Source organism: Protomyctophum bolini, assembly GCF_963924005.1.
Source record: "Protomyctophum bolini genome assembly, chromosome: 19".
NCBI classification, from domain to species: domain Eukaryota; kingdom Metazoa; phylum Chordata; class Actinopteri; order Myctophiformes; family Myctophidae; genus Protomyctophum; species Protomyctophum bolini.
Genome location: NC_137880.1, coordinates 13,893,780 through 13,906,279, shown reverse-complemented (window position 1 = coordinate 13,906,279; position 12,500 = coordinate 13,893,780). Strand labels below are relative to the sequence as shown.

Genomic DNA, 12,500 nt, shown 5'->3' with positions numbered 1-12,500 from the left:
GGGACCTCACTTCAACCATGGGATCCCAATTCTGGGCAATTTTAGGCAAATGGCAAAGAAAAACAAATAATTTCCGTCTTTTTGTTTTTAAAATCCTTGTGTCGACTCACCGCCATAGACGATGCCGAACTGTCCAGAACCCAGCACCTCGTCGGCAAAGATCTGGTACACAGAGCTGATATCCTGACGGACACACAGCACAGCAATGACAATAGTTACCAAATCATTTAAAAATAAACAATGCCTCCTGAAAATATTAATGAACCCATGAAAACCTGGAAAGCATCTGTGTCACTGTTTAGATTTAATACTTTGGCAATTCAAAACTTTTTAAAATTGTGAACATTTTGTGGAAAATACTGATCATATATATTCTTCTAAAGCGAAGCTGGGGGTCCCTGGGACAAAATATTATGAGATTTTAGAGGGTCTTTGACATGAAAAGGTTTTGAGAATCACTGTTATAGCAACATAAGTATTTTGTAGAATTGTCCTCAGGTCTTAATGGGTTAATGTTACCATTTATTACAAAACAACAAACAAAATACCAGAATATGTTTGTACAGGTCTCGATCACACATGCTACTATGAATGGGCAACTGAAAATATACATTTTACCATCTTCATCTTGCTCATGCAGGTTAATTGAATAATCAAGAAGCATGGTTTTTATAATTATATATACTATATTTATTATATCATCAAACAAATTGACAAAAAAATAAATCAAATCGACTTTTTATAATCAACTAAATCCATTGCTTTGATTAACCACATAAGCCTGTGCTATGCTTTGCTGCACAATGGACCACGTGTCACAACGCATGCACAATAGGTCTACAGCTCTTGTCGCGTTTTTATGTTACCTACCACGTTCTCCTGGATCTGTGAGTTTGACACAGATATACTGATGGACACGTCCTCTGTGGAGACAACAAAATCAATAAGATCAATCAACACTTTATTGCATATATCCTTATTCTATACAGCTCTCAGCAAACACGTCATGTTATCTGTACCGGTAAGTTAAGATCGTTGTCTGTTGCCCGTCCGTTCTGTTATTACTGTAGCATTGTTCAACCTGTTCTGTTGTACAGTTTCCCCGTGTTTTTGAGGGGCGCTAGCCCCTCCTATGTCCAGCTTTGAGGGTGTGTGTAAAAAACACAAACATTGTCCTAACACAAACATTGGGACATCTAGTTACGCTGCTGCATTGGATATACATAACCTTTATGAATGTTTTTTTAACACCAGGATGTAATGATCATTAGACTCAGAGCAATAACCCACCTATCTCCCAGAATCCTCCCCCAGTCAGGAGTTACGAGTTTGAATTTGAATAAATGTACAATTATGTGCAGGATCAGGATGCAATTTGTAGGGAGGGGGGTTAGAATTAACTTTGGAATATTTAAAATTAAATATTCCAAAATACTCTTATCATCATACGTCATCATACTCAACTCATTCTGGCCAAACATTATAGTCTTTTAATGTTTGTATTTACACAAACACTCCAAACTGGCCATTCACTATCAATGGCTTTTAATGTTTGTGTTAGGACAAAGTTTGTGTTTACATTTGGACACTAAGCTGGCCATAAAAACCTCTCTCACACGCACTTATGCCAGTGTACCAGTGATCACCCTCCCCTAGGCACCCTTGACTAAGGTTGCCTTCCCTGCTGTACAATGATGGTTGTGTATACTGTGGGGAACTTCCATGTATTGTCTTGGTGTTATGTTGTTGTGTGCCGTGTTGTTGTGTGCTGGAACAGACTGTGAAGATTAATACCCCTTAGGGGACAATAAAAACTATTAATGTTATTAATATCACTTATTCACTTTACAAGACTGCTACTAGAACAGTACTAACTGTACTTAGCAGTAAGCGAGTTTCTTCAAGAACCATGGATCTATTCTAAACTATACAGTCTGTAACATTTCCTTCTGCAATACCTTCATGTTCCACTAATCCTGGATATTATCGTCTCTGGCGGGAAGAAACCTCTTCTCTCCATATTTTACACACGAAAGCATCAAAAGTAGCAGATATACAAGGTCCAAACGTGCCGTAAAGCATATGAGGTTTCCACCCAACAGAGACAATATTTGACATCAGTCTGCTAATCCTCCTGTGAAGGAGTTCAATGTGAGAGTACACACTGTGTGGGTCTACTGTCAGGACTGTGGATCATTTCGCCACTGTCAGGACTCGGGTGGAAACCTTGTATGTCAAAAACCGTTCATTTTGTTAATTTGTAAATAGTGAAAATAGATGATCTACATTCTACAAGCTTGTAGATTGGTTCCAAATTCACAAATAGAAATTTCTTGTTAGGCTGAAACAGCGTGAATGGAGTCTAGCACTGCTATGTTTCATAAACAATATGTACAATTATCTTTAGAACATTTCTAAACCTACGTTCCTGCTGTCTACAGCCAACAGGTTGAAGAAATTACAGGTTGAGGCGTTAACCATTGCATTTATGAAATATCCAAGACCATTATTTCTTATGGAAGATGCTTCTGAACATCAATTTACAATTTAAATAATATAAATGCATTCTATTGCTAGTTTTAACTATTGTAACACGGTTTAATCGTATAAAGAATGAGTGAAATCAGTCATGAAGACTGAATGTGAAAATAACATCAAAAGTTGAAATATGGAGATACAAGGTTTCTGCCTTGACAGTGACAATTTAAAAAAGCCAATGGACACATTGACAAACGCATCATTTATAAAGAGCACGTTGAGTCCTGTCAGTGTGTGTGTATATGTGTGTGTGTGTGTGTGTGTGTGTGTGTGTGTGTGTGTGTGTGTGTGTGTGTGTGTGTGTGTGTGTGTGTGTGCGCGTGAGTGCGTGCGCATGCGTGTGGATCGTTACATTAAAATGTGGGTGTTTATTCACTGCAGTGCATAAGTGTTCATTTCAAAACAAAAAAACAAGCCGTCATCTGGTCTCCATTACATAATATTTCACGAACAAAACATAAAGGCATTCAGGGTCATCCTCGTACAGTATTTGATAGTGGGAAGAAATTGTGGTCAGTTTTGCTTAGTTTATCATTAATATTATTAGTAGGCAGTAGTCGACCCCCTGCCTACCCAAACTCAAAACTAACAAAGTCATGATAACTAAGATAACTAAGAATTCCTGTGCTCTATAGTAGAATCCTCTGCCCTCCACCCCCTGATTCTACTGAGCTTTATTACAATATGTTTTGTATTGTATTGAGATGTGTTGTATGTATTATGTATTACTGATGAATTGAGTCCAATGGACCACAATGGAACCATGGCCCTGCTGGGGCTTTTTGTGTTATACTTTTAGCATAACCTTTGACTGCACTTCCTGTACTGTTAATAATCGTGCTAATAAACTATTCAATCAATCAATCAATCAATCAATCAATCAATCAATCAATCAGTAATAATAGTAGTAGCAATAATAAATATACAGTATAACCTTTATTTAATCAGTAAATAATATTAATGATAATAGTAGTATAGTGGTGGTAGTGTTTTGTTTGCTTGATGTTCTGTGTAAAGCACTCCCCCTGCCCCCCCTCCTCTCTCTCTCTCTCTCTCTCTCTCTCTCTCATTAGCAGGCAACAGTGCAGCACTATCTCTCTCTCTCTCTGTTTCTGGCACAACAGTGCCACTTTTGCCCCTACTGGTACTCATAGTCACACACATAGTCACATAGGTTAACACGGACATTGCTGTTCCTTGGAGTGGTTGCCTGTTGGTATTGGCCATTGTCAGTCATTTCTTTGTATATTTAAGTTTTTGTCATATCTGCCCCGTGCAACTGTTGTCCACAGGGCCCAAAAACACCTCATAAGTTGACCAGCCTTTCGGTGGTCACCTCATAAGTTGACCAGCCTTTCGGTGGTCACCTCATAAGTTGTCATATCAATAGGCCCCAAGCATAATAGCAGCGTAACTCACTGTGGTCTTTGCCCTGGCCAGGGACAGTGCAGACACTGGACTGCGGGGTGACAGGCATCAGGGCCTGTCTGATGGCCTTGTCCCAGGTCTGCGCCACATCCAGGCCCAGGCCAGAGGCCGCCAGCGTGGCGGTGTGGTGGTGGTGGAGGAGGAGACCTTCCCCTCCTCCTCCTCCCGCTCGGATGTTCTCCCCCACGTAGTACACCATGCTGGCCGTGATCACCTCCAAGCAGTGGCGGTTGCTGCCCGGCGCCAGCGAGCTGAAGTCCTGAGCGGGATCCACCTGCAGTATCTCCGACAGAGGGATCTCCTGGAAGAAGAGCGGGGTTCACAAAACGTTGTTCAAGAAGCGTCTCCAAAGGATTTCAGAATGTGAGAAAAATATTAGCAGGTCTATGAGCTTGCCAATGTGTCTCTGCCGTGTTCGCTCTCAGTGACAAGAGGAATCTCCTGGAATGGGGCCGAAAGAATGTTCTAAAAAGTTTAATGTAAAGAAAAAGATTTTTCAAAACATGAGAAAATAGCTCGTGTTCAAGTTGTGAGCTTGAAGATGGGCTTGAAGATCGCCCGCGCGACACTACTACAAGTACAGTGCAATAGGACTTTTAACGGCAGCGCACTGCACTCAAGTGATATTGAAATTTAGGGATTGCCATAGTGTTTGTTCAGTAACAAAAGGGGTCTCCCCGTCTCTTCAGCTCTCTAATAAACTCTAGTAAAATATATTTTCCGGTCAGGATACCAATGTTGTCCAATAAGGAGAGAGAACTCATGCAGCATATTAGAATAAACAAGTGAAATCGGAAGGGATGAAACAATGAGCAGACAAATTTATGAATAAATTAGTTCTCTATCCTGAATGCATGAAACCAGTATCCTGACCTGTCTCTATAATAAAGGGCCGGAGAGACCCCCTGTTATTGAACAATCAACAAACTATAAATCTATAGCAATGATTTGTATCAGAATACAAAGCTTTAACTTTTTGTTTTAATAAAAAATCCCGTACACTACCTTTAAGCGGTTAACTGACAAATAAATATCGGCAAGGATACAGTAGGAGGTCATTCCAAACCGCCGCTGCTCACAAGAGAAGGTTTTTATGGACAAAATTCCATGATTCTCAGCTCCTGTCCTTAAACGCTCTCCAGGAGGGAGACGGTTCTGTTTGAGTCTGGATCACCATCGAGACGTCCACCAAAGAATACAGTGTCCTTCCCCGGATCAAAAAAATAAAATAAAAGACGGATCGCACGAGAGGGAGAGAGATCCGGGAATTCGTCCAATCGGCTGTCAGAGAAAGCACTTGGACCAATCTTATCTGTCACACTCGACCCCTCTGTTCTCCTGAAGGCCTGACTGTCGTCTGCTGACCTCGTGTGACCGGACACCTTTCAACCTTAAAACTTCTGTCCATGTTAACTTCCTGTTTCAACACCCCCCCCCCACACACACACACATACACCACCCCTTCAGAAACACACACACACACACACACCCGAAGATGAAAGGACGAGAGAGGGAGGGATATTAACCAATATGGCCTTATATATTGTGTGGTTGGTTTACAGTGGTGGAAAGTAACTCAGTACTTTTACTGAAGTACTGTACTTAAATGCACAACTTTGGGGTTACTTTACTCAAGTATTTCTGTTTTTGACACAGCATATTCTACTCCACTGTACCAGTTTACTGTTATGTGGCTTATTTCTACCCTATAATGTTTTCAGCTATTTTAGCGTGATGATTACCGGTAAGTTGAAACCGAGTAATACGCTGTCTGGATGTTATCTTGAATGGGAATAAAAACGGAAGATTTCTGTAATCAGTAGCAGCTGTGCAGCCTGTGCTGGACGGATGCGGAGATATGGGGAATGAAACGGGTGAGCTTCATTTTTATTGGCTTTTATCGGTGTGGGCCTCGACACGTCATCACGCAGCACGTTTTCGTTTTCAGGAAGTAATACAAAATATTTTTAATTGACTTTTGATAGAAAAACACACAAAAATTGCCCATTTGTGTGTGAAAAACTACACTATACCTTTAAAATTTGAATACTTTTTTCCCCACCACTGCCAATCATACTAGCACTTCTACCAGTGGGCTGGTCACATGGCCAGAGGAGAGAAGGGATGTGCGGGGCGTTGCAGACAGACAGACAGACAGACAGACAGGGGGAAGCACCTGGTTGAGGTCTGAACAGAACCTCCTGGTCCACTGATTAAAGGGAAAGGAAGGTAGCCTACTTCACCTCTGCTGCCCTCAAACACTCTGCTCTGATGTGGAACTGGAATGCTTAACCCGTCCTGTTATGGTCCCTCACTGATACGCGGATGAGACACACCCAGCGCACACACGCACGCAAGCACGCACACACAGACACACACGCAAATTCCACTATACTTGTGGGGACGCCTGGCCCTCGCAAGTATAGCAATAGCTGGCGCCTGGCGTACACACAAACACACGCGCACACAGCTAGCAGCAAGGCATTGGTGAGCTTGTAAATCGCCTATTTTCAAATAGGCGACGTATATGGGTTCAAAGTGCTCATGTGGCCTACGTATAGTCACTTCTTTTGGCCTTGTTTTCATAGACCTGTTTTGCTTATTAATTTAAAACTTCTGGAAACACTGCTTGGCAGAGCTACAGTGCAGCCTCCATGCATGCCATGCAGCAGGAACACTGCTTGGCAGAGCTACAGTGCAGCCTCCATGCATGCCATGCAGCAGGAACACTGCTTGGCAGAGCTACAGTGCAGCCTCCATGCATGCCATGCAGCAGCCAGGCACGTCTTCCCTCCTCGGGTTGCAGTGTGATGATGTGTCTGTGTTCCAAAGAGACTCAGAGCTGAGGTATCATCCTGTGGGAGGTCGAGCAGGTCACCAGCACAACCGCTGTCTGTGACCAAACATCAAAGAACTGGCTGGCTGTCAGCCTCACATCAAAAACATTAGCCCTTTATGCAATATATATACTTGGCAGCAGTGGTGGGAAAAGTACTCACATTTTTGAGGGGCATGGCTTTTGAACATTACGTCACAAGGCAGCCAAGTCTATGGGCTTTTGTATGTTTGTTTGGAGCACTTATGACGTAAATCGTTTACCAGCCAAGTCTATGGAGTTTAATGTTTGTTTAGGGCATTAATTGACCACGTAAGAAAAAAGTTTCACAAGAAACAGTTAATTGAAACAGCACTGGAGAATTAATAGAAGAAAGGAAAAAAAGACAGATTCTTGGCTGCCACCTTGTCATGTAGCAGCCAAGTCTATGGACCCCCTTGACCTACAAAAGCAAAAAAGTCACCCCTCACTTCACACAAGTGTGATTTTGTAATTAAAAGTATCAATACTGGAATGTAGAAATACTCTTACAGTAAAAGTCCAGAATTAAAAATGTAAATGTATAAAAGTGATATCAAAATGTTCTTCTTAACATACAAAAAGTTAAAAGTACTCAGAATGCAGAATGTCCCATTTCAAGTTTTCAAATGTACAGTATACAAATCTTTTGAAAATAGCAGATCTACAAGCTCACAATGTGTCGCAAAAATGCATTTCAACAAAGCATCGCAAGTGGTCATAGGTTTTGTAATAATAATAAAATTTGAGTAACAAGTAACTAACGTTTTCAAATGTAGTGGAGAAAAAGTACAATATGTAGTATTGGAAGTAGAAGTAAAAGTAAATACTCAAGGTTCAGGTTCAGGTTCAGGTTCAGGTCCTCAAAATGATATTATACAAACTACAGGAATATGAGGGGATTCTGACTCTGACTGTCTCTACTATCTCATGTCTGCTAAAGGGGTGCGAGCAACTCATTATTGCCAGTAAGACGCCCTGAGGGCGAGAAGGGCGAGGTCGTGTGCAGATCACCATATGGAATGAATTCTGTACTGGCCATATGTTGATGTCAGATCAACATTATGGAATGTCAGAACAGGTCAATTCCATATATGGATATCAAAAACCTTTCAGTTGGGGGTCCATGGCCAAATACATCGATTTGGGGGTCCTTGACTGAACCACTAATGTACACTAATGTAATGTGTGTGTGTGTGTGTGTGTGTGTGTGTGTGTGTGTGTGTGTGTGTGTGTGTGTGTGTGCATGCGCGCTCGCGCGTGCGTGCGTGCGTGCGTGTGTGTGTACCTTGTAAAACTTGGCTCCACTTTCGTTCTGAAACAGAGTCAGACACTTGCTGTCCAGGCGCCAGTAATGCCTCTTCCTCTGAAACAGGAGAACAGCAGAAAGACATCAGACTACTGCGTATTGTGCCGTCGATGTCGTTCCTACTTCCTAAACCTTCTCCAAGACGATTACTTTTCAGAAAATGGGAATAAAAAACATGTAGTTCCGAATCCGATTCCCATGTAGTTCATATTTAATCACAAGCTATTGTTCTCCTTGGTTCAATATATTTTTTAAACCCACAGACACTTTTACTTCTTCAAAAATTACAAAAAATCGCCAATCTACAAGCTCACAGCGTGTCATATCACGGTGGTTGGTTGGCTGTTTTTGCTACTTTTGTATGACACTAATATAATGAATTCCAAAAAAACATGGAGTTACAAGGTTTCTGCCCGACATCAACAGACATCGTCAGGAAGGATCACTAAATGTATAGAACAGTGTACAGTCTTGTTTTGACACCGTGATGAATATATATATCTGGGGAGAGTGCATGTGTACGTGTGTGTGTTGTGTGTGTGTGTGTGTGTGTGTGTGTGTGTGTGTGTGTGTGTGTGTGTGTGTGTGTGTGTGTATACATGTACGTATGTCAGATATGTATATATCTGAGAATATGTAAGTGTATGTTATGCTGCGTTCACACGGGCAGAAGCAAAGCTACACAGTAGCTGTCGTAGCTTTTGCAGCAGCTGCAAGTGTCGGATTTGCTTCGTAGCTTCACGTCGCTGGCTTCCATTGACAGTGAACGGTAGACTGCATCGCTGCGTCTGCCCGTGTGAACGCAACATTAGAATACATTTGGTTCCATTTGTACACTCTCAGAGTTAAATTAACGTTGATTTTACAATACCAATTGGGGTCTCAGAGATAGAAATGCCATTAAATGGGGGTCCGCAGGGATAGAGGGTGTACTGTACTGTACTGTCTATGTTTAGGTGTACAGTATATTACCAGGTTGTCCTTGCTGGTGTAGTGAACCATCCAGCCCTCTTTGACCACCGTGGAACTTTTCCTCTTGGTGTGCTTGATAGACTGAACCACTCTCATCAGAGGAATGTTGCTGCTGGTGCACGGACTGCAAGGCAAATACGCACGAGCGCACGCACACGCGCACACGCACACACGCACACACACACACACACACACACACACACACACACACACACACACACACACACACACACACACACACACACACACACACACAGAGATAACTTAGCTCTCCGGAAAGCAATACATACAAGGTTTCCAGCCTCTCTCGGCGATAAGGACACTGGTCCGATCCCCTGCCTGTCACCCGATAGCCTTTCTTTTCTACAGGACAGAGAGCTGTCCACTCTCCTTACTGTCTGTCTGGATACTAGTAGAGGCACGCAGACAGACAGACAGCCCTACTGTATATTTACATTTAGGCCATTTGAAAATAGACGCTCCACAAGTCACAAGTCAGCTTGTCGATCTTTTATTTTCAATAGGTTTTTATACATTTTACACATTTGAAAAACAAGGGGTGCATACTTAGTTTAGACTAGTCATTGGTTAGACATGGATTAAGGTTAGGTTTAGGTGTGCTGCCCCGTGGGAGGTTAGGTTTAGGGTGAGGGTTTGAGATAGGTTGTAGATGTAGGACTAATGACCAAAAACTGCCTAAACTAAGTACTGCACCCGAAAAGCAATACTTTTGCATACAACATACTACTGCTAGACAGACATACAGCTAGGCACAGAGACAGACAGATGGACAGACATACAGCTAGGCACAGAGACAGACAGATGGACAGACATACAGCTAGGCACAGAGACAGACAGATGGACAGACATACAGCTAGGCACAGAGACAGACAGATGAACAGACAAACAGCTAGGCACAGAGACAGACATACAGCTATAGGCACAGAGACAGACAGATGGACAGACATACAGCTAGGCACAGAGACAGACAGATGGACGGGTGCAGTACTTAGTTTAGACAGTATTTGGTTTAGACTAGTCATTGGTTAGACCAGTCATTAGTTCTACAACTACAACCTATCTCAAACCATCACCCTAAACCTAACCTCCCACGGGGCAGCACACCTAAACCTAACCTTAACCCATGTCTAACCAATGACTAGTCTAAACTAAGTATGCACCCCAGCTAGGCACAGAGAGAAAGATGGACAGACATACAGCTAGGCACAGAGAGACAGATGGACAGACAGCTGAGGCTGCCAGGGTGTTGATTGAACCATTTAACCCTCTAGAATTAGTTACAAAAATAATAATAATAATAATAATAATAATAATTCAGTGGTTCTCACTTCTCAACCTTTAATGTATGCATATGGGCTGTCATGATTACAATTTTAAGTTGACAATTACCGGTAATTGTCACACAAATAATTGCAATTAACGATTTGTTGTGTTTTTTACATTGAACATTGGAATGTTACAATTTGTATTTCTGTTTGCCTTTTAGACTTCGTAAAATCACAAATTGCACAGGTCCACAAGCACAGATCTTTAAGCTTGTAGAATGTAGATCAACAATGGTGTATGGACATTTTGCTACATTTCAACATTGCCGATTATGCAAAAATAATTGCAAATATCTCCAATAATTGCGATTAGGCGATGATGTAACAATAGTGTATGTGTGGAGGTGGTGGTGCAGTAGTTGTACCTGATAGCCTTCAGTGTCTCATCGTCTCTGTCTCCGTCCAAACAGGGACCTTCCATGTAGAAGCGCTGGTGGTCCTCCGGGGTGGACGCTGTGTCCTCCTGGTCCTCCATGCTCTGTCTGTCCCCCTCGCTGCTCACGTCACCACTGTCCACCTCCATGGTCACCTCCGAGTCTGGGCCGGGACTGGCAGGCTCTGGGGACACACAGACAGACAGACAATCACATGCAACCTGGCATTAATTCTTTGGGCATGTCGTTATAGGCCAAGATTTGCAAAACATTTTCAAAGGCTTGGGGTTATGACTAAGTCACAGCAGAATCTAACTCACCTCCATTAAAGACCACCTCTCCAAGGCAGTCTCTGGGGATTTTGGCAGCACATCTCTTGTGACAGTTGAATTTACAATCTACAGCAGGAAAAGAAACACAAGACTTTAGGTTTTAGGTATTACACAGTATGTCTTAATTCAAACCAGGATCAAAGCATCGGTAGATGTTTGTTTGTCCTGCAGGGGCAGTCTTTGCAGGTTGTTCTGGAAAAGCTCAACTGCCAAAAGCTATACATGGTAATTAGTATGCTGGTCATCTGCCTAGGTCCCTAGGATATGTGTTATTGTCGATCTGCGGATCTACAAGCCTTGATCTACAATTGGGGTGCATACTTAGTTTATTATATTAATATTATATTTGAATATGTATATTTTTTTAGGGACATTTCAATACCGTACAAAATGTACTTCATAATTTGTACGTTTAAATTACTTTTCCACCAACTGACTGCGAGTCTACGTCTCACCTTTACACTGCATGCCCTGCCTGAAGAGGCCTTTGAGCAGCCGCTTGCAGTACTGGCAGATGGTGGGCCGGGTGTAGGTGTGGATGGAGAAGGTGTGGGGGACTTTGACCCTGCCCAGCACCATCTTCTCCATCCAGATGGGCCGGCCGCTCAGCAGGGAGTTACGCTTCCCCGCTGCGCCCAGGAGAGGGCGCTGTGGGCCGGTTGGAGAGGAGAGGAGAGCAGAGGAGAGGGTAGGGGGCGGAGGAGAGCAGAGGAGAGCAGAGGAGAGGGTAGGGGGCGGAGGAGAGCAGAGGAGAGGAGAGGAGAGGGTAGGGGGGCGGAGGAGAGGAGGGGAGAGGGTAGGGGGGGCGGAGGAGAGGAGAGGAGAGGAGAGGAGAGGAGAGGAGAGGAGAGGAGAGGAGAGGAGAGGAGAGGAGAGGAGAGGAGAGGAGAGGAGAGGAGAGGAGAGGAGAGGAGAGGAGAGGAGAGGAGAATATTATTACACATACCACTGTTTCTTAATGTTGGGTCCTGGGGACCCTGAAAAAACGGTGGTTAGTAAAAACAGAGAGATGTGTTGGGGTGAGCGGTGAGTCGCTTATCACCGCGGCGTGACGTCATGTTGTAGTTTTCGGTGGTCACCTTATCTTATCCCCTAAAACTGGAGTATGAATAGGCCTTTACATGTCTGTAACTCTGAGCCTGTATGGGTCCATTTGTCCCATAATGTTCTATTTGGACGCCGGGCGGTTCCTGATGTTGAAATGCAGGGACTTGGGACACAAATGTGTGTTTGTTTATGACCATTGAACTCTAAAACTGCAGCCTGCGTGTATAAGGCTGCTATTAATCATAACCGTTATTTGGAAAATTCCATTAGTTAGCCTCCAGCTCACCTCAAGTGCCTTTC

At 43.0% G+C, this 12,500-nt stretch overlaps 1 protein-coding gene across 3 annotated transcripts in view; it reads right to left on the bottom strand.

The window, feature by feature from the left end:
• Positions 1–12,500, bottom strand: part of LOC308334166 (serine/threonine-protein kinase D3-like) — a 51,030-nt gene that overhangs the window by 8,617 nt on the left and 29,913 nt on the right. For all 3 annotated transcript variants that reach the window (XM_080790772.1, XM_080790770.1, XM_080790771.1), the window contains 8 exons: positions 11,609–11,801; positions 11,142–11,219; positions 10,813–11,005; positions 9,102–9,225; positions 8,109–8,186; positions 3,958–4,267; positions 871–923; positions 111–183 (listed from right to left, as the gene is read on the bottom strand). In XM_080790772.1, the coding sequence (XP_080646898.1) occupies positions 111–183; positions 871–923; positions 3,958–4,267; positions 8,109–8,186; positions 9,102–9,225; positions 10,813–11,005; positions 11,142–11,219; positions 11,609–11,801 (1,102 nt within the window). The remainder of the gene's footprint in view (positions 1–110; positions 184–870; positions 924–3,957; positions 4,268–8,108; positions 8,187–9,101; positions 9,226–10,812; positions 11,006–11,141; positions 11,220–11,608; positions 11,802–12,500) is intronic.